General features: G+C 36.9%; 1 protein-coding gene across 4 annotated transcripts in view; it reads right to left on the bottom strand.

Moving 5' to 3' along the window:
• Nucleotides 1-16,754, bottom strand: part of BRD1 (bromodomain containing 1) — a 44,657-nt gene extending 27,903 nt beyond the window's left edge. For 3 of the 4 annotated variants that reach the window (XM_034420817.2, XM_034420827.3, XM_034420844.3), the window contains exons 1-5: nt 16,194-16,754; nt 9,993-11,370; nt 5,318-5,474; nt 4,857-4,988; nt 858-986 (exon numbers count right to left, since the gene is read on the bottom strand). In XM_034420817.2, the coding sequence (XP_034276708.2) occupies nt 858-986; nt 4,857-4,988; nt 5,318-5,474; nt 9,993-11,356 (1,782 nt within the window). In that variant the 5' untranslated portion in view covers nt 11,357-11,370; nt 16,194-16,754. The remainder of the gene's footprint in view (nt 1-857; nt 987-4,856; nt 4,989-5,317; nt 5,475-9,992; nt 11,371-16,193) is intronic. The other variant, XM_034420810.3, reaches the window with a different exon arrangement.
• Nucleotides 16,755-23,795: the final 7,041 nt, after the last annotated feature.

Genomic DNA, 23,795 nt, shown 5'->3' with positions numbered 1-23,795 from the left:
ACATGGAAAAAGATGTCATACTGGACATACAAAAGAAATGAATTCTTGTCTTAATAATAAAAAGGGATATACAGATAAAAGCCAATAGAGTGACCTGGATAATTTTCCTATACTGGATTTACAAAAAGAAAAAAAAGGTTTGTTGAAGCTTTGTAGAATATGAGAAAGGACAAACTGGAAAGAAATACTTATTTGAAGGGATTAAGAGCAAGACTGTTAGAAGTAATGGAATGAATATAAAGTTAGTCAAAATAAATATGTGGTTATCTGTGGTAACTCTTAATGGACTTTTGCTGAAATCAGGACAGATATGACTAAATTTTATGAATTTATTACAGATAAGAGATGGTATATGGAAGAGACCATTTGTTGTATTTTTTAAAAAGGTAGTATTAAAATTGTTTATACTGTGATGAAGGGAGAAGTCATTTCTTTAAATATTTTTCTGTTTTATTTAGCATATTCTTACTTTTCTTTCTTTTAATTTTAAATTTTCTGACTTCTTTTTTCTTTTCTTCACTTTCTATTTTTTTCTGTTTATTTTTCTAGGTTTCTTTAGATAGTACTATTGTAAACCTTTGATAAAATTATTTTTAAAGACATTTAAGTCAAATAATCCAAAACTATGTATTCAAAATATTAATCTCTTCTCAGATATTAATATTATATGCCTACAGAATTTAAGTAGTTACTGAAGCAATTCTGCTTTTCTCTTTCTAAATTTAATGTAGTTAAGTTAGATTTTATTAAACTTTTTTACAGTCAAAACAATGACAGATGTAATGACTGTTACATTCTACTGGATCAATGAATGTTACATTCTACTGGATCAATATATCAGAAATGTTTAATTTTACCTCTTTAAGATTCACTGGTTGAGCAAATATACGAGCAGAATCCTTTTCCTGTAGCTGGTCCAGTACTGAACGCAATAATACAGTAAATGGAGTCAGTTGAAGCTCCATGGCAACCTGTTCCACTTTGATCTGCACAACAGAGGACAATTATAATCTATTTTATCATCAAAATACGATCACTGGCTACTTTGCTGCTATAATAAATCATGATTAAAGCTCAAACCTATTAAAACTACATTTAGTGATAAATTCTACCATTGTAATGAAACTTTCACAATGAAGTTATAGGCAGAAGGAATATGCATATGTGCATAATTTTTAATAGCACAGGAAAATATAGATAACATACATTAATTGCAGAAATTATTTATTTAGCACGTACTTGGTCAGTTCAGACTTTAATTACATGCTTTATAGTGCACTTGGATCACTTAACAAATCCAACTCTAGCATTTATTAATAAATTGTTAAGCCCGGTAGGAGGCAAATTGACATGTAGGAGTACATCTGACATGTAACTATAATGCTCTCTTAAGATTCAGTAAACTTCACCATATTTAACCTTGGTATTGAAAGGAGATAAGTCTAATTGTTGTTTGGTTTTTAAAGCTATCAATTCTGAAACACAATTTAACAAAAAATAACCATATAATAGTAATTATATATTGAGTATTCAGATTTCCCCTCCTTTTCCAACAAATGATTATATTTTTCTATACTTTAAAAAAAACAATAATGATTTAGCAGATATGATGATACAGGAATCTTTAATATATAGTATATGTTGATCAAAGAAGAATGATTCTTTCCTTCTTTCTTTGAAAATAGGTTATAAAAAATATTTACTAAGCTTAACCAAAATTCACCTTCATTAGAATTATATATATTAAAACAAACTTAATTCTACAAGTAGCAATCATTTATGTTGTACCACTCATACACAAGAGAGAGTCCCTATAGTTGCAGTAGTGGGTAACACTATTGTTGGGGTAAGCAAAATTATGCAAAATATAGAATGGAAATAAGAAATAATAAACTAAAGAAATGCCAACATAATACTTCATATTTTAAATACCTCATATTTTAATAACTTTGCAAACAACCCGAGACTACCAAATCCATATAGCAATTCAAACATTGTTTTTATTTTGTTTTTTAAAATTCTTATCTCTTCTGATCGTCTTGAGGATCTTATTAATTCCAGCCAACCATGACTTCTGCTTTCCCTTTTCTCTCAGCTAATTCACATTCTTTAATACATATATAAGTACTTTCTATATAACAACTGCTTTAGACATGAACCATGCATAGTTTTGGTGATGAAAAAGTAGCTTTGCAACCATTGCCTAAATTTAGATTTCACAGCATTTATCACATTTGCTATTACTGTCAGTTAAGTATACATTGTCCTGTGCCTGACCCATTCCCCCTTCCCCACCCCACCCCCACCAAGAGTAGAGAGATCACCGAAACAAGCTATCACCACCTGACAATACAGCACATCCCTAAAAAATACTAACTTTCTTTATTGGCTGGCAGCAACTGCCTGAAATTAACAATTTATCAGTTGCACACTAAAGGCTTTTGTTAGGTTCCTAGTGTCTCCTAGTTGATTAGTTTCAATGTGTATTCCTCATTGTGTACTTCAGAGGTGGGTTCGACTTACCTTTACTACCGGTTCGCAATGGGAGCGCACGCATACGCAGAAGCTTCTGCACATGCACAAGATCGTCAATTATGACGTCCGGGCGGGTGAGCGAAGCCTCCCGCCGCTTTTACTACCAGTTCTAAAGAACCAGACAGAACCGGGAGCAACCCACCACTGGTGTACTTGCTGCCTTCTAATTCCATCCTCTCCAATGAATGTAAACACAAACATTAATTCTATTTTTGATAATTATCACAGCACTGCGGTAAGCATTCCAAAGGGTGGAGAGTGGGAAAAAGGGGCTGTATGATTTTTTTCCTTTTTACTTGGTTTCCTTATGAGTTGAGTTCTGAAAGCCTTTCTGGCTGTATGAGCTGACTTCGCCATTTAGGTTTCTATCCTTCTGATGCTGTATAGCAAAGGAAAGCTGAAATAAAATCCTAACAACAGTTTGTGGTCATGTGTTTTTTACTTAATGACTATTTTGTTAATTACTGAGTTGCTAGTTCCAATTGCGGTCACTTTTGTGGACCTCTGAAGTTAACTAACAATATGATATTTAGTCATTCTTTATATAACAAAATCACTTCAAGATAGATAGATAGATAGATAGATAGATAGATAGATAGATATAGATATAGATATAGATATATAAATTTGATTTATATGCCGCCCTTCTCCGGAGACTCAGGGAGGCTTACAAAAATATTTTTATTTATTTATTTATTTTGCTTTAATTTATATGCCGCCCTTCTCCGGAGACTCAGGGCGGCTTACAATGCGTTAAGCCATAGCCTTCATCCTTTTGTATATTTTATACAAAGTCAGCTTATTGCCCCCACAACTGGGTCCTCAATTTACCTACCTTAGAAAGGATGGAAGGCTTTTCTATCCTTCTGATGCTGTATAGCAAAGGAAAGCTGAAATAAAATCCTAACAACAGTTTGTGGTCATGTGTTTTTTACTTAATGACTATTTTGTTAATTACTGAGTTGCTAGTTCCAATTGCGGTCACTTTTGTGGACCTCTGAAGTTAACTAACAATATGATATTTAGTCATTCTTTATATAACAAAATCACTTCAAGATAGATAGATAGATAGATAGATAGATAGATAGATAGATAGATATAGATATAGATATAGATATATAAATTTGATTTATATGCCGCCCTTCTCCGGAGACTCAGGGCGGCTTACAAAAATATTTTTATTTATTTATTTATTTTGCTTTAATTTATATGCCGCCCTTCTCCGGAGACTCAGGGCGGCTTACAATGCGTTAAGCCATAGCCTTCATCCTTTTGTATATTTTATACAAAGTCAGTTTATTGCCCCCACAACTGGGTCCTCAATTTACCTACCTTAGAAAGGATGGAAGGCTGAGTCAACCTTGAGCCTTGGCGAGATTCGAACCTGCAGTAATTGCAGGCAGCTGGTCTTAATAACCATCTTAATAACAGGGTGCCTTAGACCACTGTACTACCAAGGCTCTTATTACTTTTGTACTGCTCACTTTTGTTTTCAATTTATGTTAAATACTTCCATTGTTAATTTTATCTTGTTTTAGTTTACTACACACACAATTAAGTAATTTTGTGCTATTTTTAAAAGGCCAAAAGGATGCTGATTATTAGAAAATAACGCTGCCACAATAATTTGCCTATTGGAAAGCCTAGATAAATTATACAGATTATACTTTCCAAATTCCTGAAGTCAGGGCAAAGACTTATGTTTCTCTATAGCTCCAAACCTTAAAATGATGTTGAATTATGTTTTATATTCTAATTGCTTCAGAAATTCAAAAGAATACAGGGCTCAGCCTTTCTTTGATGGACTTATTCCTTCAGAAATGCTTCCTATTATGATTATTACTAACACTCAGGCTTTAAGAATAGGGTAATTGGATATAGTACAAAGAGAAAAGAAAAAAATATTGAAAAAGTAGTCTTAGTTCTTTATGGAATGAGCAAAATTACCCTACTTTCACAAAGGTATCAACTGACTTTCTATCTGTTAATAGAAAAAAACACTACTGCTATGGCCAGCCTAAGCACTTAAAGAAGAGATGTAATCTTGGACTTGCTAGAAGGGGCAGTGCAAGAACATATGAGCAATTATTTCTAGAAAGTGATTAAACAACGACATAAATGATCTAATGTTGCTGTCCCTTCCTTCTACCATCCTAGATGATATCATTAATCCTCACTACAGTGCTTGCTATTACAGTAGATGTAAAAGGGAAAATAAAATCTCTCCCATTACAGGAAAAACAGCTCTATCATTTCCATTCACTACCAAGTGAAACTTGAGGTATGTAAACTCAGACAAAATTGTCAACAGCTTTATATACCTGTTCTCTTTTTAATTTTTCTCTTTTTCGTATAAGCTCTATCAACAACCGTGCTCTTTCAAGATCATGACGGAGTCTTTGCCAGTACTTCAATTTCTCTTTTAAGGCTTGTGTTTCTTCATCATCTTCCCTCTTAAGAAACAAACAAAAATCATGTATTTGTTAGTTTAATTTTAACATTAAGTAGCTAATAACTCTATTGCAAAAACAACTGTTAGTACATTTTGCCTTCAGTACAAAATTGGCAATGCTTTTTCTTCATGTAAAACACAGCACGTCAATTTTGTATTTACACTTAATTTAATTCATATACCGTATATTTACTCCTTGTGTAAAATATAAGCATTCACGTAATTTATATTATTCATAATTATAGTGGTCCTGGATAATTGTACCCATACATTATTAGCTCAAATAAGCCAAATAATTTAATCATATGTGAAGTAAGGAAATAAAGATACCTGTTGCGTGTTTCTTTGTGACTGCAAGCTGGACTGCAGTCTTCTCAATAAAGGAACACCATTTCTGGACAACCTTTTAAGTAGCCAGTAACTGTGGACTCTTTCTACAAATTGCTTCTTTCGCTGAATTGCCACCTGATTCATAATTTTATTTAATCTAAACAGGAAAGAAAGAAATATTAGTATTTTAAAATAAAACACAGAATTTTAATTATAAATCTGACCAGATTTTATTGTTGTTTCAAAAATATTCTACTATACAAACATCTTCACATGGTTCTGTATCCAAAGAACAACTTGGTGCAAAGATACTTTTTTTCAATTATTTTTCTAATATTAGATACTTGCATCACAAATTGTTGGTAGAAATCCCTTCAAGTTTAAAAAATGTATTTTATATTAAAGAAGAATGCTAAACAAACATATAGTAACATTTTTGGCATGGGGAATCAGTTACAATTATTTAGGTTCAGAATACTATTATCAGTTATGCAGAAACTACAAAATCTGATGTATCACATTATTTAATTCTTTTATACTTTGAAGTATTTACTCAGATCTCCAGAGTAAGATTATAAAACAAACTCTTAACAATTCATATATTCAAAAATCTTCAATAAGTAAATGAATATATATTCATTACAAATTTTGTTAATTATTTAACATTCCAGAGTAAGGTTACCAAACAAACGCTCAACACTTAAACACTTCATATATATATTTATTGAAATGTGTGTGTGTGTGTGTGTGTGTGTGTGTGTGTGTGTGTGTAAAAGGTTAAAATCTCGGGTGTTTTCCCGTGTCATTAAAAGTCTGTTAGTTAAAATGCTTAAAATCTTAAAATCCTGGCTAAAATCCCAGCTCAAAATCCTCTAAAATCCTAACAAAACACTTTGTAAGGTCTTTTAAAACTTTGGCTAAAATCCTAACCAATACTTTAAAAGTTCTTTTGGCAATATTTCGACAAGCTCTCTAACTTGTCATCATCGGGCCCCTACTTTCAGTTTAGAAGCTATGGGTATGCTGCGAGGTTGGAGTTGTCACTTTTCTCTGTTCGCTGCTGCTGACGTATGCTGGTTAGCCTGCAACTCTGTGTCCTGATTGGAGGGCAACCGTTTTTTCTTCTGCTTCATTATCATAGCTGCAGCCTGACTGCGTGTTAAAGGCCCAGCTTTCTCTGGTTCTCTATTACTAACTGTTACCTGCAAAGAGGGAAGGATTCTGGTAGGCATCACAACACCACTGGTTGCCTGTTGAGATCTCAGCCTATCTTCTAATGACGTGGGAAAACACCCGAGATTTTAACCTTTTACATACACACACCCGCGAAAACCTGAGAAGACACACACTTATATATACACACACCTTCAATAAATAAATGACACAATTCATTACAAATTGTGTTAACTCAATTTTTTACCGCTTTCATCATTACCATTATATAAGGCAGATCTGCATAAAAGTTCACAATACTTAAATCCATTAAATTTATTTATTTTTGGAAGATTTTAGACCACAGGTTCATACATATTTGTCAGTCACTTTTATTATTTATTTATTAGATTTGTATGGTACCTATATCAACCATCGAGTTACTTTAATTCATGAAACCTTCATAGCATCTTCTTGATTTCCTAGAGATTAATTTTCAGCTGATAGATGAGTTATGCAATTGGCTATCTATCTGCTTGATATATCCTCTAGTTCTATTATTATTCCAATCTTATTTGCTTCATCTAAGTCAGGTTGTCAGCAACCTGCGGCTCTGGAGCCGCAGCTGGCTCTTTGGGCCCTCTGCTGTGGCTCCATGTCAAGTGATCCCACCACTGGCTGGCCCCACCCCTCTCCCTCCCCTCCCAGTCACTCCTTGCCTGGCCTGAGAAGCTAAGGGTGACGGCGGGGGATGGAGAAGCGGCCAGGGGAGAGACAGAGAGATACAGAGCATGGGAGAGAAACAGACATAGAGAGATACAGAAAGAGGGGGGGAGAGAGAGGGAGAGAGGGGGGAGGGAGAGAGAGATGTCAAAAGGTTTTTTTTTGATTCCCAGTGTTTTTTAACAACCGGTTCTCTTCCTAATGACTGGTTGGGTAGGCGTGGCTGGGGGGGGTCATGTGACTGGTGGAAGTGAGTGACTTCGAGTTGGCCACACCCACCCAGGTTTTGTGGCTCCCGGTGTTTTCTTTTCTGTGGGAAATGGGTCCAAATGGCTCTTTGAGAGTTTAAGGTTGCAGACCCCTGATCTAAGTTTACTAACAGGTGCACCCTATTTCCTGCAGTTATTTCTCAGTATAAACTGAATTAGATAATAAAGTATTCTATTTGAAAAAATAGATACAATTAAAACACCACTGGGAGCAGATATAATTATAGATGAGTACTAAAAACTGATATTAAAACAAACTTATAAGAAATAGGCTTTATACACTTGAGTAAATAAATGAAAAAAGACATAATTATCATCCATTTCCCCCCTTCAGATTATGGTTCCCCAAACAATAACTAATGCTATTTGTGAAGGGAAGCATTTTCCATAAATTTAGTATAATATTGAGAATTCCAGTCTAGAGGAAACTTGGCTACCAGAATAAAGTGTATTTGCTCCCCCAATCTCTTATTATAATGAATTGTGAAACCCTGTATCCCTTCTTAGTTTCACTGGGTTTAATAATTTAACACTATCTACAAATACTTATTAAGTCCTGAGCAGTATTTATTTTACAATCCAGAAAGGACAGGGTTTTTTAAAAAGTAGATTACAAACTACCTTCATTTTTGAGAAACAACACAATTATTATATTTTAGCTTAAAAGTCTTCCTTATTAGTCCAAGGACATTCAGAACGGAAATTTTCAATAGGACAACATTTTAAAATAACATTTAAATGTAACAAGCCTTGCTCCTGATGTATTCCGATCGAGTGTATTCCAATCGAAAAGATTTTATAAATTTGTAACGTGCAAGTACAAGACTGTTTTATTTTAACAAACCTGAAGGCAGAGCTGCCTGACATATTCATATTAGTTAATAGTAGCAGCACATTATCATTTAATAGTTCAATAAACATTTTAAAATATTCTTAAATTCTTAATATTAAATTATCCAGAACACATATGTACAGAAAAAGGTTCTAAAGTTACTGTTACGTTAAACATAATCTGAAAATTGTTAGAAATCAAGTAAGGAATATCATAATACAATTCTACATAGCTTATTCCTGACTTCAAAGTATTGCCTGCCAAAAAGGAAACAAACTATAGATATCTGTTCAAGTATCAAACTAAATAAACTACAGAAAGAATTTCTTTGTTTTGCTTAAATATAAGTCATGGACAAGGAACAATGTATATTAGCTAAAGTTATCTGTTTCATAGCTTATAAGTTTGTACTTGAAGTTCACTTAAGTTCTAGAAACATTTTGGAAGTCTGAAGAGTTAAATATTTGATATATTTAAGATATAAGACACAAGAACAAACAATATTTTGTTTTCCAAATAGCCAGACTGTGCAATGCCAATGATGTATGATTATGGAAGCTGTATTACAAAATACGTAAAGGACAAAATTTTGTTTCTTCTTAGCAAGCACACAAAATGCAATACAACTCCCTTCTTCTTTCTCCATAAGATATGTCTGCAACTTGAATAATAATTTAGAAACTGATATCCGATATAAATATAAACTGATATGTGTTTTTGAAAGCAGCATATTACTAAAATCAATTATACACAAGAAAACATGTAATGCTTCACCATATAGTTTATTAAACAAAATTGAATAATTCCAAATAGCTGGCATAGGCAGCTGATCAGGGACATAATCAAAGTATGCACAATTTCTTTCATGGAATACTAAATATAGACAAGGAAAAATCAAAACATACGGTTTAGGATCAGTTTACTAAACTAGCTGAAAGGAAATTTAGTAGAAATGAAAGGAAAATACTTCCTCTCACACTATATAATTAACTTGTGAAATTCATTACTATCAGACGTGATTACGGTCACTCATCTGGATGGTATTAAAACAAGAGAGGATAAAGGCATGAAGAACAGGTCTATCAAGGCTTTTAAGTCTTGAAAAGTCAGTGTTACTTCCAGATTGGAAATAACATGCCTTCAAATACCAGATGAAAAGAAACAACAACAGGATGGGGTTATGTTCCTACCTCTGGCTTGCATAGCTTCAGATTCAAAGGCAAAAAGATGCTCTGGAGCATGACTGAGCACTCACACAGCAACTCCTTAAAGAGCTGGATTGTTTCCCAGGATCATGTAGCTATTCTTTGCAGCTGTGGCATTATCCAAAGAAAAATCTTTATTTTAATGAGTTACAGACAGGTGCTACATATGCAAATCCACATACTCCAGGGCAACTTTCTGCCTTTGAAACATAAACACTGCATAGCCCTAATACATATCTAGCAGTCATTCTCAATTAGTCACCAGGCTTACCTATTCCAAATTAACACAAGGAAAACAAATGAAAACCATTTATGACTGAAATTTATTGCTAAAGTAAAATCTAAAAGAATGACCATTTCTCATTTCCTTTAATTGTTAATAATCTGGAGCCTTTAGTGCATCTTGTCCTGAAAAAGCCTATTAACCATTAATTTTTGCTTCTCATTAATAAGTTGGTAACACTGACAACTGCAAAAAAAAAATATTTTCTTACCTCTGGGGAGGGACACATGGAGCAGATACTGCAGGCATAACCGCACATGTTTCAGTTAGTGTTTTCTTTGACTTTTTAGCTTTTTTTCTGATCCTTGATGTAGACCTGGTTTTGGGCATGCCCTCCTTTCGATAGAGGCCATTTTTCATTTCAGCTTCTCCATAAATATTCAGAGGCCTCCGAACAGATCCTGGTGGTGTATGTATATCGCAATATGCAGTTTTTTTCACTGAGAATGTTGTGCTGCCACCAGTTAATTCTTTCACGGGTTCCATTTTCATATACAAACCAGCTTTTTGAGCGCATGTAACATGGAATGCTGTGTAACAGTTTGCTTTGTGGCACTGAATACAGGCACCAACACCTTTCTGTTTACAGAGGTAGCATGTTAACTTCCATCGGGCAGGGGGAATGTTTTTGACTCCATCTATTGGCTCAATAAAAACTGTATTGGCAAATCCAACCTCTGGAATCCAAAGAGCACACACAACATGTCCCCACCGATCATCATCAGTCTTTTTAAAGGCACCTCCTTTGTTTGGACACAGTACACAGTCTACAGGCCTTGAACGGGATTGCAGACATTGCCTGCAAAGCCACTGGCCCTCAGGTATATATGGCACCCCGTAACACTCCTGATGCACTGCTAAATTACACATGTCACAAAAAAGAATCACATTGCTGTTCTGACATTCTCCATCCATGCAAATACAACAAACTGCATCTTCGTCAATTAAAGATTGATGTTCACCCTGTTTTTGAGTCTCGCAGTAAGACTCTTTTTCAAAACGGTCCATAAGAAATTCAAACATATTTTGTGATACAACCGAGACTCCATCACTTTTTCGCTTCTCGTTGATTATTTCTAACCATGCATAATCTTCTTCATCCATATCATACTCTACTTCATTATCTAGTTCTTCTGAGGACTTTTCAATAAATTTGTAATAGGTTGGAGGTCTACGAGGTGCAGAAGGTGGGCTATATTCAACAACATGCACTTTTGGTTCTGGAAGAGTACTTGCAGTGGGTGGAATGCCATGTGTGTTTGGGAGAGTTTCACTTTTCTTTTTAACTTTATTGTTTCTGTGTCTCTTTGCTCTCAGAGAGACCAGTGGCCTCTCGCTATTTTCTTTATTGCTGTTGCATTCACTTAATTCTTGGGCTGTAAGATCATCTTCCAATATAATCTCTAAGGGTTCAAAGATACTGATTCGGTGTAAGCGACCTTCAATTTCTATTTCTACCATCCTTTGCGCTTGGGCATAGGTTAAGGTTTCTCTCGTAGGGGACCGTTTAATACTGCATGGAGAAGAAGAGTGCCGTGCTGAAGATACTCGATGACATCTTCCTTTCCTCCTCATTTGGTAATGATTACCTACAATTTAAAAGAGTGATAGTTAAAATAGTAAGCTTGAACTATACTATAAAAACAGGAAAGTTTACTTTTTTTCTCTTGAACGGTAAGGCTAGTACCTGCATTTTTGAAAAATATGTACTAGAAAACAAAACACACAACTTAGAATGAAGAATTCCACATCTGTTTTACAATTATAGTAATTGATATTAGTATCTACCTTTATCCTACATTAGAAACATATTCTTATATTATAGGAACAACTTTTGAGACAAAATGAATAGAAACACTGCTTTAATTGAAAAAAAAATGGTCTAAAGATAAAAGTCTACCCATAGTATAATTATCTTAAAATTATTAAGCAACTTAAATTATTCTGAAATTCCTACTTTTAAAAGCTCATTTACAGACATTCACAAATTAGTTTTGTTTTCCCTATCACAGAATTATAGAGGACTAGGAGAGACCTTGGAGATCTTCTAGTTCAACCCACTGCCCAAAGCAGGAGTCTTATACCATCCTGGACAAATAGTTGTCTGATCTTCTCTTGAAAATGTCTAGCAATGGAGAACCCACAACTCCAGGAGGCAAGCTGTTCCACTGATTGTTTTCACTTTCACTTTCCTCATTAGTTCCACATTGATTCTTCCTCTGAGGCGTTCCACCCATTGCTTCTTGCCTGTCCTCAGGTTCTATGAAGAACAAATCAACACTCTGTTCCCTTCCTTCAAGTACTGGAAGATGGCTAAGCCTTTTCTTTATTAGGCTAGACATACCTAGTTCCCTTAGCTGTTTATTGTGCAATCCAGAAACTTTATCATCTTTGATGATCTTCTCTGAACTTTTTCTAGGGGCTTCTACATCTTTTTTTGTATCATGGTGACCAGAACCAGATGTAGTATTCCAAGTGGGACTTCATTAGTGAAATACAGGTAGTCCTTCACTTACAGCTATTCACGGCTCCTCAGAAACAATTGAGAAAAAAAAATATCTGGAATAGTAATTGACCAAAAAGTAACTTCTAATAATGATGTAGCTCCCTATTTCTTTTGATGTTCTCAGATCATATTATGTTGTTGCATTACTGCAGTTATCATTTAATTTTCAGTCTTGCTTGCCCACACATGACAACAGCTCAAGTAACATCAGGAACTGTCCATGGAAGACTTTCATTCCCAAAGTATAGTGGGAGAATATTATCTTTGTTGTAATCGATTTCTTATACACGCAGAAAGAGTGCATTTAAAAAAAACCTGGAAACCTTTTCATGGAGAGTAGAACTAAAAATGGCAAGAAAAATAGACCAAAATCACATTACTATTGGTGAGTGGGAATTGGTATAAATATTTTCCGGGGTGTGTGTGTGGGAGGGATGAAAACTCTAAATGTAATTCCAGTGAGTCAATCAGAGTTCATTTTTTCTAATTTTTTTCTGGAAAGTTTCACTGATGCAGTTGATTCTATTTTAACAAAAGTGCAAGATAGGACAAATAATAATCCTTATGTACCACACATATATTATGTATTCTATTTGGAAAAGTTGTACTGTAATGTGAAGTAGATTAGACTTAAAGTACACATTTAAAACATGTAGAAAAATAATCCATGTTTGGACCATTCTGATCAAGAGTACCCAGATAAAGACTATACGTTAAGACATATCTATAGAGCTCTGCTATTCCCAATTAATTCCCCTCTCAAACTTTAGCATATGGATATATAGTACTCAAGAACACTGAACAGAACAGGACATTTGTCTAGAGCTCCCTTACACCAATAAGTCAAGGAACATGAGCAAATAGAATTACCGGTAAATAAGTTGGTGAAGAGTATGGAACAAAGCTCAATAAGATCTTATTCCCACTATAAAGATTCTGTACCCATTCAGCAAAGAACCAATTACAATTACAAATAAGCAAAAACATAAACTGTTAGGAGGAAAATATATTTAATAATTTTCAATTATCTTCTGTTCCAAATGAATCACCAACACACTATAAAATACATTTAAAACTTTACTCAACCATTTGGTTATCATAAATTTAAGAGCTGCCAATAAGTTAAATCTTTTCACTGGACCAGCATTTCTGAATCTTGGCAACTTGAAGATGTGTCTTCAACTTGAACTCTCAGAATTCCACACATATCTTTAAGTTGTGAAAGTTGAGTAACACTGCAGTGCTGTTTTTCAGGAAGAGACTGGGCAGTCATCTACTGAAGATGAATCCTGCAGTGTTCAAGAGTTGGATTTCTAACTTCCATCTAATTCTCTAAAGTTTATACGTCTTCCTGTAAAAATTTATATCAGGGCGCATGTGCAAACTATGTCTTAAGTCATAGTACCAGTTTTTCTGAATGACATTAATTTATGCTCATAATTTACTTAGATTAGAATCTCAATTTCTTTCTACTTTTCAAACTGATTATAAAACTTTATTAAAAAATATAGAATCCTAAAACACAGTTAACCATATAACTTTTTAAAATTAGTTTTTGAAAGCATTCCTGTCATAGGTAATGCATAATACCAATTACTGTAGAATAGCTAAGCAATCAAGAACTGATAAAGCTGCTATAGACTAAAAAGGCTTTTTAAACAGTATATATTTTAAGTGAAATTATGTTAAAATAGTGATAAGAAATAATAGCATGTGCAGAGTTCCATAGACTTAACATTTATTCCATGGGCTATTTAATATATATTTCCATTTGTACAACAATGTATTCACAAATCTTGCATCAAAATAAATATTTACAAAACTCAAAAGTTATGATTTACTTAAGTTATTTTTAAAATAGCATCTTATAGCCAAGTTTAGTTTCTACCCAAAAACAGTAATCTTTTACAGTTGTAAATAACTATATACAACTTTAAAAGTATGTTACAAGTAGCAATTTAGAATGTAATTTTATGCTTATAAAATAGAATATAAGATTTCAACAGGTTTCATTCTCAAACACAAAGCACACTACAGTTCATCTTTCTTAACAATCTTTTACGGTAGGCCATTATTATAATTTTACAGCCAGTAAAACAGATATCCCAGTTCTAAGCATGCAGACATACCCCAAGCAGGTAGTCCTCAACTTACAACTATTTAAAGTTACAATGTCAGTGAAAAAGGTGATGTGACTATTTTTCACACTTAACAAACACTGCAGTACCTCCATGTGACCAAAATTCAGATGCTTGGTAACTGGTTTATATTTAGGGTTGCAGTATCCAAGAGTTACGTGATCATCTTTTACAACCTTCTGACAAGCAAAGTCAATGGGTAAACCAGATTGACTTAACATCAGTGTTACAAACTTAACAACTGCAGCAATTCATTTAACAACTCTAGCAAGAAAGGTCATAACATGGAGTAAAACTCACTTAACAAATGTGAGCAACAGAAATTTTGGGCTCAATTGTGGCTGTAAATCAAGGTCTACCTGTACAACATAAACTACCTGTATTAACTTCAGAGAATGCTTAAATCAGACATTGTCAAAATTATTTCAGACAACAAACAGATGTGGTTGAATTCAACATAATTATTAAACTGAAGCAATAACAGTCAACACTTCTTGCAACTGGTTATTATTTATTTATTTATTATTTATTTATAACCCGCTTTTATTATTTTTTTTACAAATAACCCAAGGCAGTGAAGGTATCAAAAATATCTTCCTATTTTCTCTGTGGAATGAGTTGGGCTGACAAAGTAACTGGCCCAAGGTGCCACAGCTGGCTTTCATGGCCAAGGCAGAACGTGAATTCTTCTGCTTTCTAGCCTACTTCCTTAACCACTAGATCAAAATGACTATCGCATTAAATATTCTCAAAAACACTAATATGCAAATTTTACTATTTGCTGAACTTCTGATATCATCTCTTTAATACAAAAACAGGAACACTATTTTCCCCAGTTCACTTAAAAGATACATTTAGATGAATAATAATTTATTAAATTTTCATGCCAACCAACTCTCAACCACTCTGGGCAGAGGAGAACCCTATCTATCAATGCTACTCTTAGTAACTCCAGCAACCTAATCCTCTTACATGTTTACCCTCAAATCTATACCCATGTGGTGGGCAGAACCCACTTGTGGGCACAGTGACCAAGTCAATGGAAGGGCAAACTGCATTTCACCCAAAAAGTGAAAGTGATCTTCAGAGAAATTAATCCATCCCCCCCCTTGACGTCATCAAACCTAACCCTTCCTCCTCGAGGAAGAAAACTGATCTGAATGCCTGAAACGAGGCGCAGAGAGCAATTTTCTCCCCAGTTCCCGAGCAACTGAATCCCTTGCACGGGGGAGGGCGAGAAAAAAAAAGAAGAAGAACTTGAAGCGGCCATGCCTTCCTTCTCTCAGAATGGTTCGCCCCACACGAGTCATCCCCCCCCAGCCCCAAACATTGGTTTCTCCCAGCCCTGTCCGCGCCCATCGTGACATAAACACACACGCTGAATGGCTCCCGAGCACGCCTCTTTCCCCTCCCACACCCCGCCTCCGCGCCGATGGTTCCTGCCCAGACCCCACTGGCTCCCCTCCCCCACGTCCTCCCCCCCCCACAACACTCCCAGAATGGTTCCTTCCGCACCAGGCCCAGCCACTCTTTCTCCAGCCTCCTCCGCCGCCAGCGGCCCCCCGGCGCGCCCTTTCCTTCCTTCGCCCGCTTTCCCCACCCCTGCCGGGACAATACTCGGGCCGCAAACATGGCGCCCGCCCAACGCCGTCCTGCCTCCGCAACTCTCTCGGCCCAGCGGAGCCGACTCGAGAGGCCGTGCCAGAAGCCGGCCAGTTTCTTTTCCCCCAACCTCCCCTCACCCCGCCCCGAGGTCTCCAGCGCTCACCTGAGGGAGCCGCAAGGACGCGGCTGACAGGCCCTCCTCCTTTTTTACTCGAGACACCGAGCTGGGTTTGAACGAACGGCGGCGGAGGCGCTCCTCCGGCTGTTAGCGCCCGGCTGAAGGGAGACCGAGGCGGCAGCGGATAACCCGCGCCGTCGCGGCCGCCCGCGGGTTCCCGGTTGCGGCGGCGGCGGCGGAGGAGGGGGTGGTGGTTGCTGGATCCGGCTGCAGCGACGCATTCGGGGCGGGAGGCGGAGCGCGTCGCCAAGGGCCGCAGTCCGGCTGCGGGTTGGGTGCGGAGGCGCCCGTGGCCGAGAATCTTCCCCTCCTCCTCCTCCTCCTCCCCCCCTCGGCACAAACAATGCGGCGGCTTCACCACAGCGCTCGCGCCGGCGGGGGAGGGGAGGGAGGGAGGGAGCGCGCTGGGGGGGCCAGGAGGAGGAGGAGGAGGAGCAGGACGTGAGGGCGCCAGGCACCTCCCAGCCCCGCGGACGACGCCGACGCAAACGGCAAAAGACGAGACGCCGCGCGTTCTGTGGGCGGAGCCAACGGGTCGCTTTCCTCTTCCCTTCTCTCTCCTCCCCCCCCACACGAAGTTCGTCACCTCTCCATCAGCCAATCATCGTGGGGAAAAGGTTTAAGGTTTCTCCCCCCCCCCTCCAAGCCTCTCTCTCGGCGGACATAAACTGCTTGAGGGAGCGGGAGTTCGCGCGGGGTGGGTTGTGGTGTGTGTCTGTGTTTTGTTTTGCCGGTTGGCTATTAAAACTTGCCGGGTTGAAAAGCCAAACGGCAGTTAAAGAAAGCTAAGCCTTGTTGAAATGTGGTGGTGTTGAAATGGAGCCATTTTGGTTCACTCCAATTTAAAGGATGATGGTTTGGGATTAACTCTGGTTGACTAGCCGAGACGGGACTTGCTGAGGAATTCGTGAGCAGGGAACTCCTGCGTTTCTCTTGCCAGAAGCCATTTCCCCTTGCTTTTCCATAGGGTAAATTGGCCTCTGCAGGAATCCCAGATCTTATCTGTAATAAAATTCATGTGCTCCTCCTATTGCAGGTAGTCCTCGATTTAGGACCGCAATTTATGTTGTCTGTTAAGGGAGTTTTGCCCCATTGTACAACTTTTCTTGCCACGGTCGTTAAGTGAATCACTGCAGTTGGTAAGTTGGTAACAAAAGTTGTTAAAAGTCAATCTGGCTTCCCCATTGATTTTGCTGGTCAGAAAGTTGCAAAAGGGGATCACATGACCTGGGGACACAGCAAAGGTCATTTAGTATGAACCAGTTTCCAAGCATCTTCATTTTGATCACATGATCGTGGGGCTGCTACCAAGGTGGTGTGAAAAAAAGAGCGGTCACTAAATGAACTGCTGTAAGTCAAGGACTATCTGTATTGGGTGGCTGCTAGTCACTGTCTTCAATTAATCTACCATATAAGGTTGAGGGGTTATAGAGAGTAAAGGAAATGATCTTGACAGAAACATGCAAGAACATTTACAAATATAGGTAACTTTTACCTAAGGAAAGGGATAAAACATTGTTTTAATTCTGGGAAGAAAGAATGGTGCTGCTCAGGCAAACACTACTTCCGTGTCTAACTTTAAACTGGCAGAATGAAGCCACCTTTTTGGCTTTGTTGTTAGGCAAAAATAAGTCATGATCTGTACATGTTTCTGAAGCAGAGATAGCAGATGGGCTGGGCTCTTTGGTTCTCCATAGTCGCAAGTTATCTGCTAAGAGGCTCCACGTGTGCATATTGGTTTTACACTTAGGCATTTCAACTGTCACCTTATTCAAGGTCCTCTAAGTGATATTAGAATATTATAATATATAGTATAATATATAATATAATATATATTATAATATTATAAGTAAGTGATATTAGTGCTTTTTAGAAGGCCAGATCCTGAAGATGAAACTCAAATACTTTGGCCACCTAATGAGAAGGAAGGACTCACTGGAGAAGAGCCTAATGCTGGGAAAGATTGAGGGCAAAAGGAGAAGGGGACGACAGAGAATGAGGTGGCTGGATGGAGTCACTGGAGCAGTCAGCATGAGCTTAAATGGATTCCAGAGGATGGTAGAGGACAGGAAGGCCTGGAGGAATGTCCATGGGGTTGTGATGGGTCGGACACAACTTTGCTACTAACAAAAAAAGTGATATTTGGGAGGTTGGATCCTTCAGCTTTATCCTTCTTTAATGTTACTCCTTGTTTGACAGTCATCATCCATCTTTTAATTCGATTTTGTTCTTATGTATCCTCAATGATTTTTCTTGCCATAAAGCTGTTCCTAAATCTGAGTTTAGGGCATGTCCGTTCAGAGGATGTCAAGGGTTATTCTCTTGCTTAGTTCATTTGGCATCTGCTACCACCTCTTTCCTGATCTTAGGTGGGACAATGCCGGCAAAAGGATATATTTCTCAATTGGTATATATTTGAGACATCCTGTCACTAACCATAATGCTTCTTTGATGGTACTATCAGCTTGTTTCACTTGGGCAGATTTGGCCAAAGCTGATGTGTGTAGTGTAGATGGTTGAGTTCTCCTTGTGTAATTTATCAATTTCCTGATGATATTGTTCCTTAGTGTTCAGGCAATGCTGTTTAAAGGAGAGTGTCCTGTCAAGTTTCACGCTGAAATATTTAGGTATTGGGACAGTGCTGTAGTCTGTTCCCTTGCCACATAACATCCAATTCTTCCCTTGCATCTAAATTTCGGAGGTGGAAAGCACATACTTGGATCTTGCTTGGGTTGGGCTTTAAATGGTTGATGGTGTAATATTGTCCTAATTCTTCAACAAAGATTAGGATAATTAGGATAAGAAGCCTATCATACGTTTTCCCTGTCATCAAAAGTTGATCTTCATGCAGCCACTGCTGTATCATCCACACAGATGATTAGACGTGTGTTGTCAGAGACTGGATGATTGTTTGTATGTATGTTATACAATCTTTTAATAGTTTCCTGTGACATAATTACATTATTTAAATGAAATGGCAATTAAGTGAATTAGTTTTTTAAAGCCAATTCTTTCCATGACATAATTAATTTGCTTTGAGATTATTGAAGAAAGTGCCTATAGCAGGTAGGCAGGCTTAGAAGAACTGCAATATTTGATTAGTGGTTCCTTATTTTGAATCAATAAACGACATATAAATAGTACGTATTCTGACCTTCAGAAAGATGTTTTATTTAACTTTGTATCATGCAAATGCTCTCAGGTTCTGCTTTGGGGTAAAATGAAACATACCATATGACCAAGAGTTAAACTTTTCCATGCAACTCTATGCACATACTATGAAGAGATGTTATAAAGATAAGTCAGTGTGAAATTAAAGCATACAAATATTTTTGACTAGCTATCCTTATTTTCATTTTTTTACAAAATCACACTAATCAAAATAAGGCAGTGGTTTTAGTTGTGTAATCAGATATTCTTTTCAGCTAATCAAAAGGGAAGTTTGCATTGAATAAATGATTCAAATCTATTTCAACTGTTGGCAGAATTGATCAAAAGTTCACTATCAAGTTTCATTTCAAAAACCTTTTCTAAAAATCACAAGCAAAACTCTGAACTGGAAAACATACTTGAATAATCTATCTACATACTATTAAAACTTTCAACCTGACCTTTAACTGGAGAAAGTAGTTCAAGAAGCCAATAATTTTTGAACCCAGGTACCTAAAGTGGGCTTACAGAACGTGTCCAAAATCCATGACCCAATGGGGCATGTGTTGTCTAGTGTTCGTGAATACTATCTTCATGTTACAATATAGGTTTTTTTGTTTGGGGTCTTAATTAAGACAAATGTTAAATGCTAAACCGAATTTCCCCGTTTTTTTCCTCCACTCTTTATTATTATGTCTTCAATCCAGTAGTGAAATCCAATTTTTTTACTACCGGTTCTGTGGGTGTGGCTTGGTGGGCGTGGTTTGGCTTGGTGGGCGTGGCAGGGGAAGGATACAGCAAAATCTCCATTCCCACCCCACTCCACGGGAAGGATACTGCAAAATCCCCATTCCCTCCCCACTCCTGGGGGAAGGATACTGCAAAATCTCCATTCCCACCCCATTCTGGGGCCAACCAGAGGTGCTATTTGCCGGTTCTCCGAACTACTCAAAGTTTCTGCTACCAGTTCTCCAGAACCTGTCAGAACCTGCTGGATTTCACCCCTGCTTCAATCTCTACGTACCCAACTCAGATGTTCAAGTTTCATAGATGTCATTCTGTCAGCAAAAACAAATCACTGGATACAGCCGAGAACTGCACAAGAAATGTAAAATTTATCAGGACCAATTAAAGTGTTATTTGCAAAATCATGTCCGACCCATTGTGATCCCATGGACAACGTTCCTCCAGGCCTTCCTGTCTTCTACCATCCCCTGGAGTCCATTTAAGTTCACGCCTATTGCTTCAGTGACTCCATCCAGCCACCTCATTCTCTGCTGTCCCGTTCTTCTTTTGCTCTCAATCATTCCCAGCATTAGGCTCTTCTCCAGTGAGTCCTTCCTTCTCTAAAGTGGCCAAAGTATTTAAGTTTCATCTTCAGGATCTGGCCTTCTGAAGAGCAGTCAGGGTTGATCTCCTCTAGGACTGACTGGTTTGATAGCCTTGCAGTCCAAGGGACTCGCAGGAGTCTTCCCCAGCACCATAGTTCAAAGGCCTCAATTCTTTGGCGCTCAGCCTTCCTTGTGGTCCAACTTTCACAACCATACATTGCACAACCATACAATTAAAGTGTAGCAACATAATAAAACAAATTTTAGCAAGAACAATTTAAGCTGGATTGTGATCACAATACACATTTACAGCTATTCTGAAGTTTTTGCAAAATTTTCCTACTGATCAATTGTTCAAATAATAGATCAGCATATCTGTAGGTCTTTTTAAAACATGCAAATTTATTATTTGCAAATAAAAAATAGAATATCACCTCTATAAACTGACATTCTTGAAAAACTGAATATTTATTAGAGAAAATATATTAAGAAAATATTGACCTTTTACTGAAAGTGAAAATGCCTAATTAGAGCTGTATAGAAACTGTAGTAAGTAAAATAAGCCTTTTAATGCTAAAATTTACATTTTAACTACAGTAATCAGGTTTCCATGTATTAGGAATGTATTATATTAAATACAAATCCATGTTGTTTTGAAGATTTAATATCTATTAATTGAAATGTATTTCTAAATGTTATTTGAAAAATGCTTAAAGCTTCTGCAATATCCTAAAAGGTAATAGCACACAATGAAATACATTTCACCAAAGAAAATCTAATATAATAGATTTTCCAAATATCAAAATTCTTTCACACCACTTTGTAGATTCTGTAGTTGCTTCCAGACTTCTTATCTCTATCTCTCTCTCTCTTTGTAAACTTGGGGCATTTCAGAATTAACTGTTAATTTTCAATTCTCACTACTTTATCTTTCGGGTTTAAAGTGTTTGTGGATTCAGTGCATCTTTACAAAGCAAAGATCACTAAAGATGAAAAGAAAACCATACTTTCTAAGTGATAGGATTACATTTACATTTTAACTGTATCTTTCCCACTACCAACTGAAAGGCTTACCAGAAAAAGAAACACCACTATATGACAAAATAGGTTGCAGCTTAACTATAAAGCAGAGGTCTTAATACAATTAAATGTATGCATTTATTTTTAAATGACAGGCTTTAAGCATGCAGACCAAATGGCCATAAAAGGGTTAAAATATATAAATCTGTGAGTCATCCAGTTTTGTCTGGTGATTTCTACAAAACTATTTAAGTATACTTTCAACAATTACACCTGATTTTCAGACTAATTAAACCTGATTTTCAAAGACTAATTAAACAATATCTACATACATGTTCCTGGTATTTTGAAATGTATGAAAGGCAAAATTATATTAAACAATTCTGTAGAGATATTTCTCACAAAAATAAAAATATTGTTTTATCTTGGTATAAGCCCAAAGGAATACAACTGGTCAAACAAGTAAATGAACAAAAGCTTTTGCATATTCTTTTTAATGGATTATAATGGTTATATTAGGCATACTCTTAATACAGAATCCTTCAAATGCTGAAGAGACAAATGTCTGGGAGTGAATGAAGCAGTAATCTGATAATTACATAGTTCAATCCAGTGTGATGGAATTCTGTATATTTAGTCAACATACATGTCTCTTCATGAAAAATACATAGCTGTGGAATAAAAAAAATACCTACAGATAAAATATATGTTTTACATCTCTACACCCAAAGTAGTGGTCATATGGTAAAACACTAAACATATTCAAACTAACAAGCAACAATAGGACTGCTGGTTTAAACACATGTATTTTATAAAGCTGAATGAATTATTTGTATTAATACTGCAACTGTAAGCGTTTAATAGTTTTTAATAGTAGAGTTAGGATGAAGTTTGTGTTTGTATTTTCAGTTTTCCACACCTATTGCCCTCTATCCATTCTCTTCCATATCCAGTTTACATTATTATTGTTAGGGCAGTACCCTTTCATAGTTTATGAATTTGATTTATATACAAATAAAATAACTGGAAAGAAAATTAAGGTTTTTTGCTCACAGAACTGACACTTGTATGAATAATCAGCCTTTGAATTTTGTGCATGAGATTGGGCTTGAAGTATATATATCAAATTAGCTTTTTTTTTATAAAAATAAAGCTAGTAACAATTGAAAAACACAAGTTTTTTGCCTTTTCTCTCAGCCATTTAGAGAACATTTTATAAGTGTTTACAAGTATATTGGTCATGTAGAAACTCCCATTTTTTTCTACTACAATTAAAACGTAAACCTGGATAGTTTGGAAGCAAGTTCCGAAATACCAGTTATTTACTAACCCTACTAAATACTTAGGTCTTTTAAATGCTCTTGTATATTAAAGAGCAGCTTAATGTCCAGCACTAGGAGGAATTTTATCAATTACTAAGGAAGTACAAAACGCGAGGCAATACTTGCATTAATTCCAGTTAGGTATTTTTTTTGTTTTTGGTTTTTTTGCATCGAGAGCCTGGTGATACTAAGGGGCAAAATATGTGTTTTAAGGGAGGGATCTCCAATCTTGGCAACTTTAAGCCTGGAGGACTTCAACTCCCAGAATTCCCCAGCCAGCAAAACTGCCTAGGGAATTCTGGGAGTTGAAGTCCTCCAGGCTTAAAGTTGCCAAGGTTGGAGACCCCCGTTTTAAGTGAATACAGCCTCTCATCCCTGAACCCTTCCCCCCCCCCCCAAAAAAAAACAGAGTATGGCATCCGGCCCATGAAAACAATATACCTAGGCGCCGAAATCTAGGTAGTAACCTATTTTCCAGAGAGAGCAATTGAGACGCGCGCAAAGAGTAAGATTTTCCACCAGTTCTGGAAACAAGTGTCCGTTCCCTATCGGAGATGATTTTGTGCATCCTTTTCTTTCCGAAGAGGAAACGGCGGCGGTTCACTCAGCATCCGTTTCTGAATCCGTCGCTCGCAACTTCGGTTGACACACCCTCAGTCTTCCAAAGCACAAACTCTTCTCCTCCCCATTCGCTCTCGCTTCCACAACGGCGACCATTTTGTCAGCCCGCTCTTCGCTTTTTGCCTGGTCCCCCCCCACTTCCT

The sequence above is a fragment of the Pantherophis guttatus genome, chromosome 7 (assembly GCF_059756535.1).
Source record: "Pantherophis guttatus breed Tessera chromosome 7, ASM5975653v1, whole genome shotgun sequence".
Classification (NCBI taxonomy): domain Eukaryota; kingdom Metazoa; phylum Chordata; class Lepidosauria; order Squamata; family Colubridae; genus Pantherophis; species Pantherophis guttatus.
The sequence above is the reverse complement of the archived record's forward strand: the minus strand, read 5'-3'. Positions and strand labels throughout refer to the sequence as shown.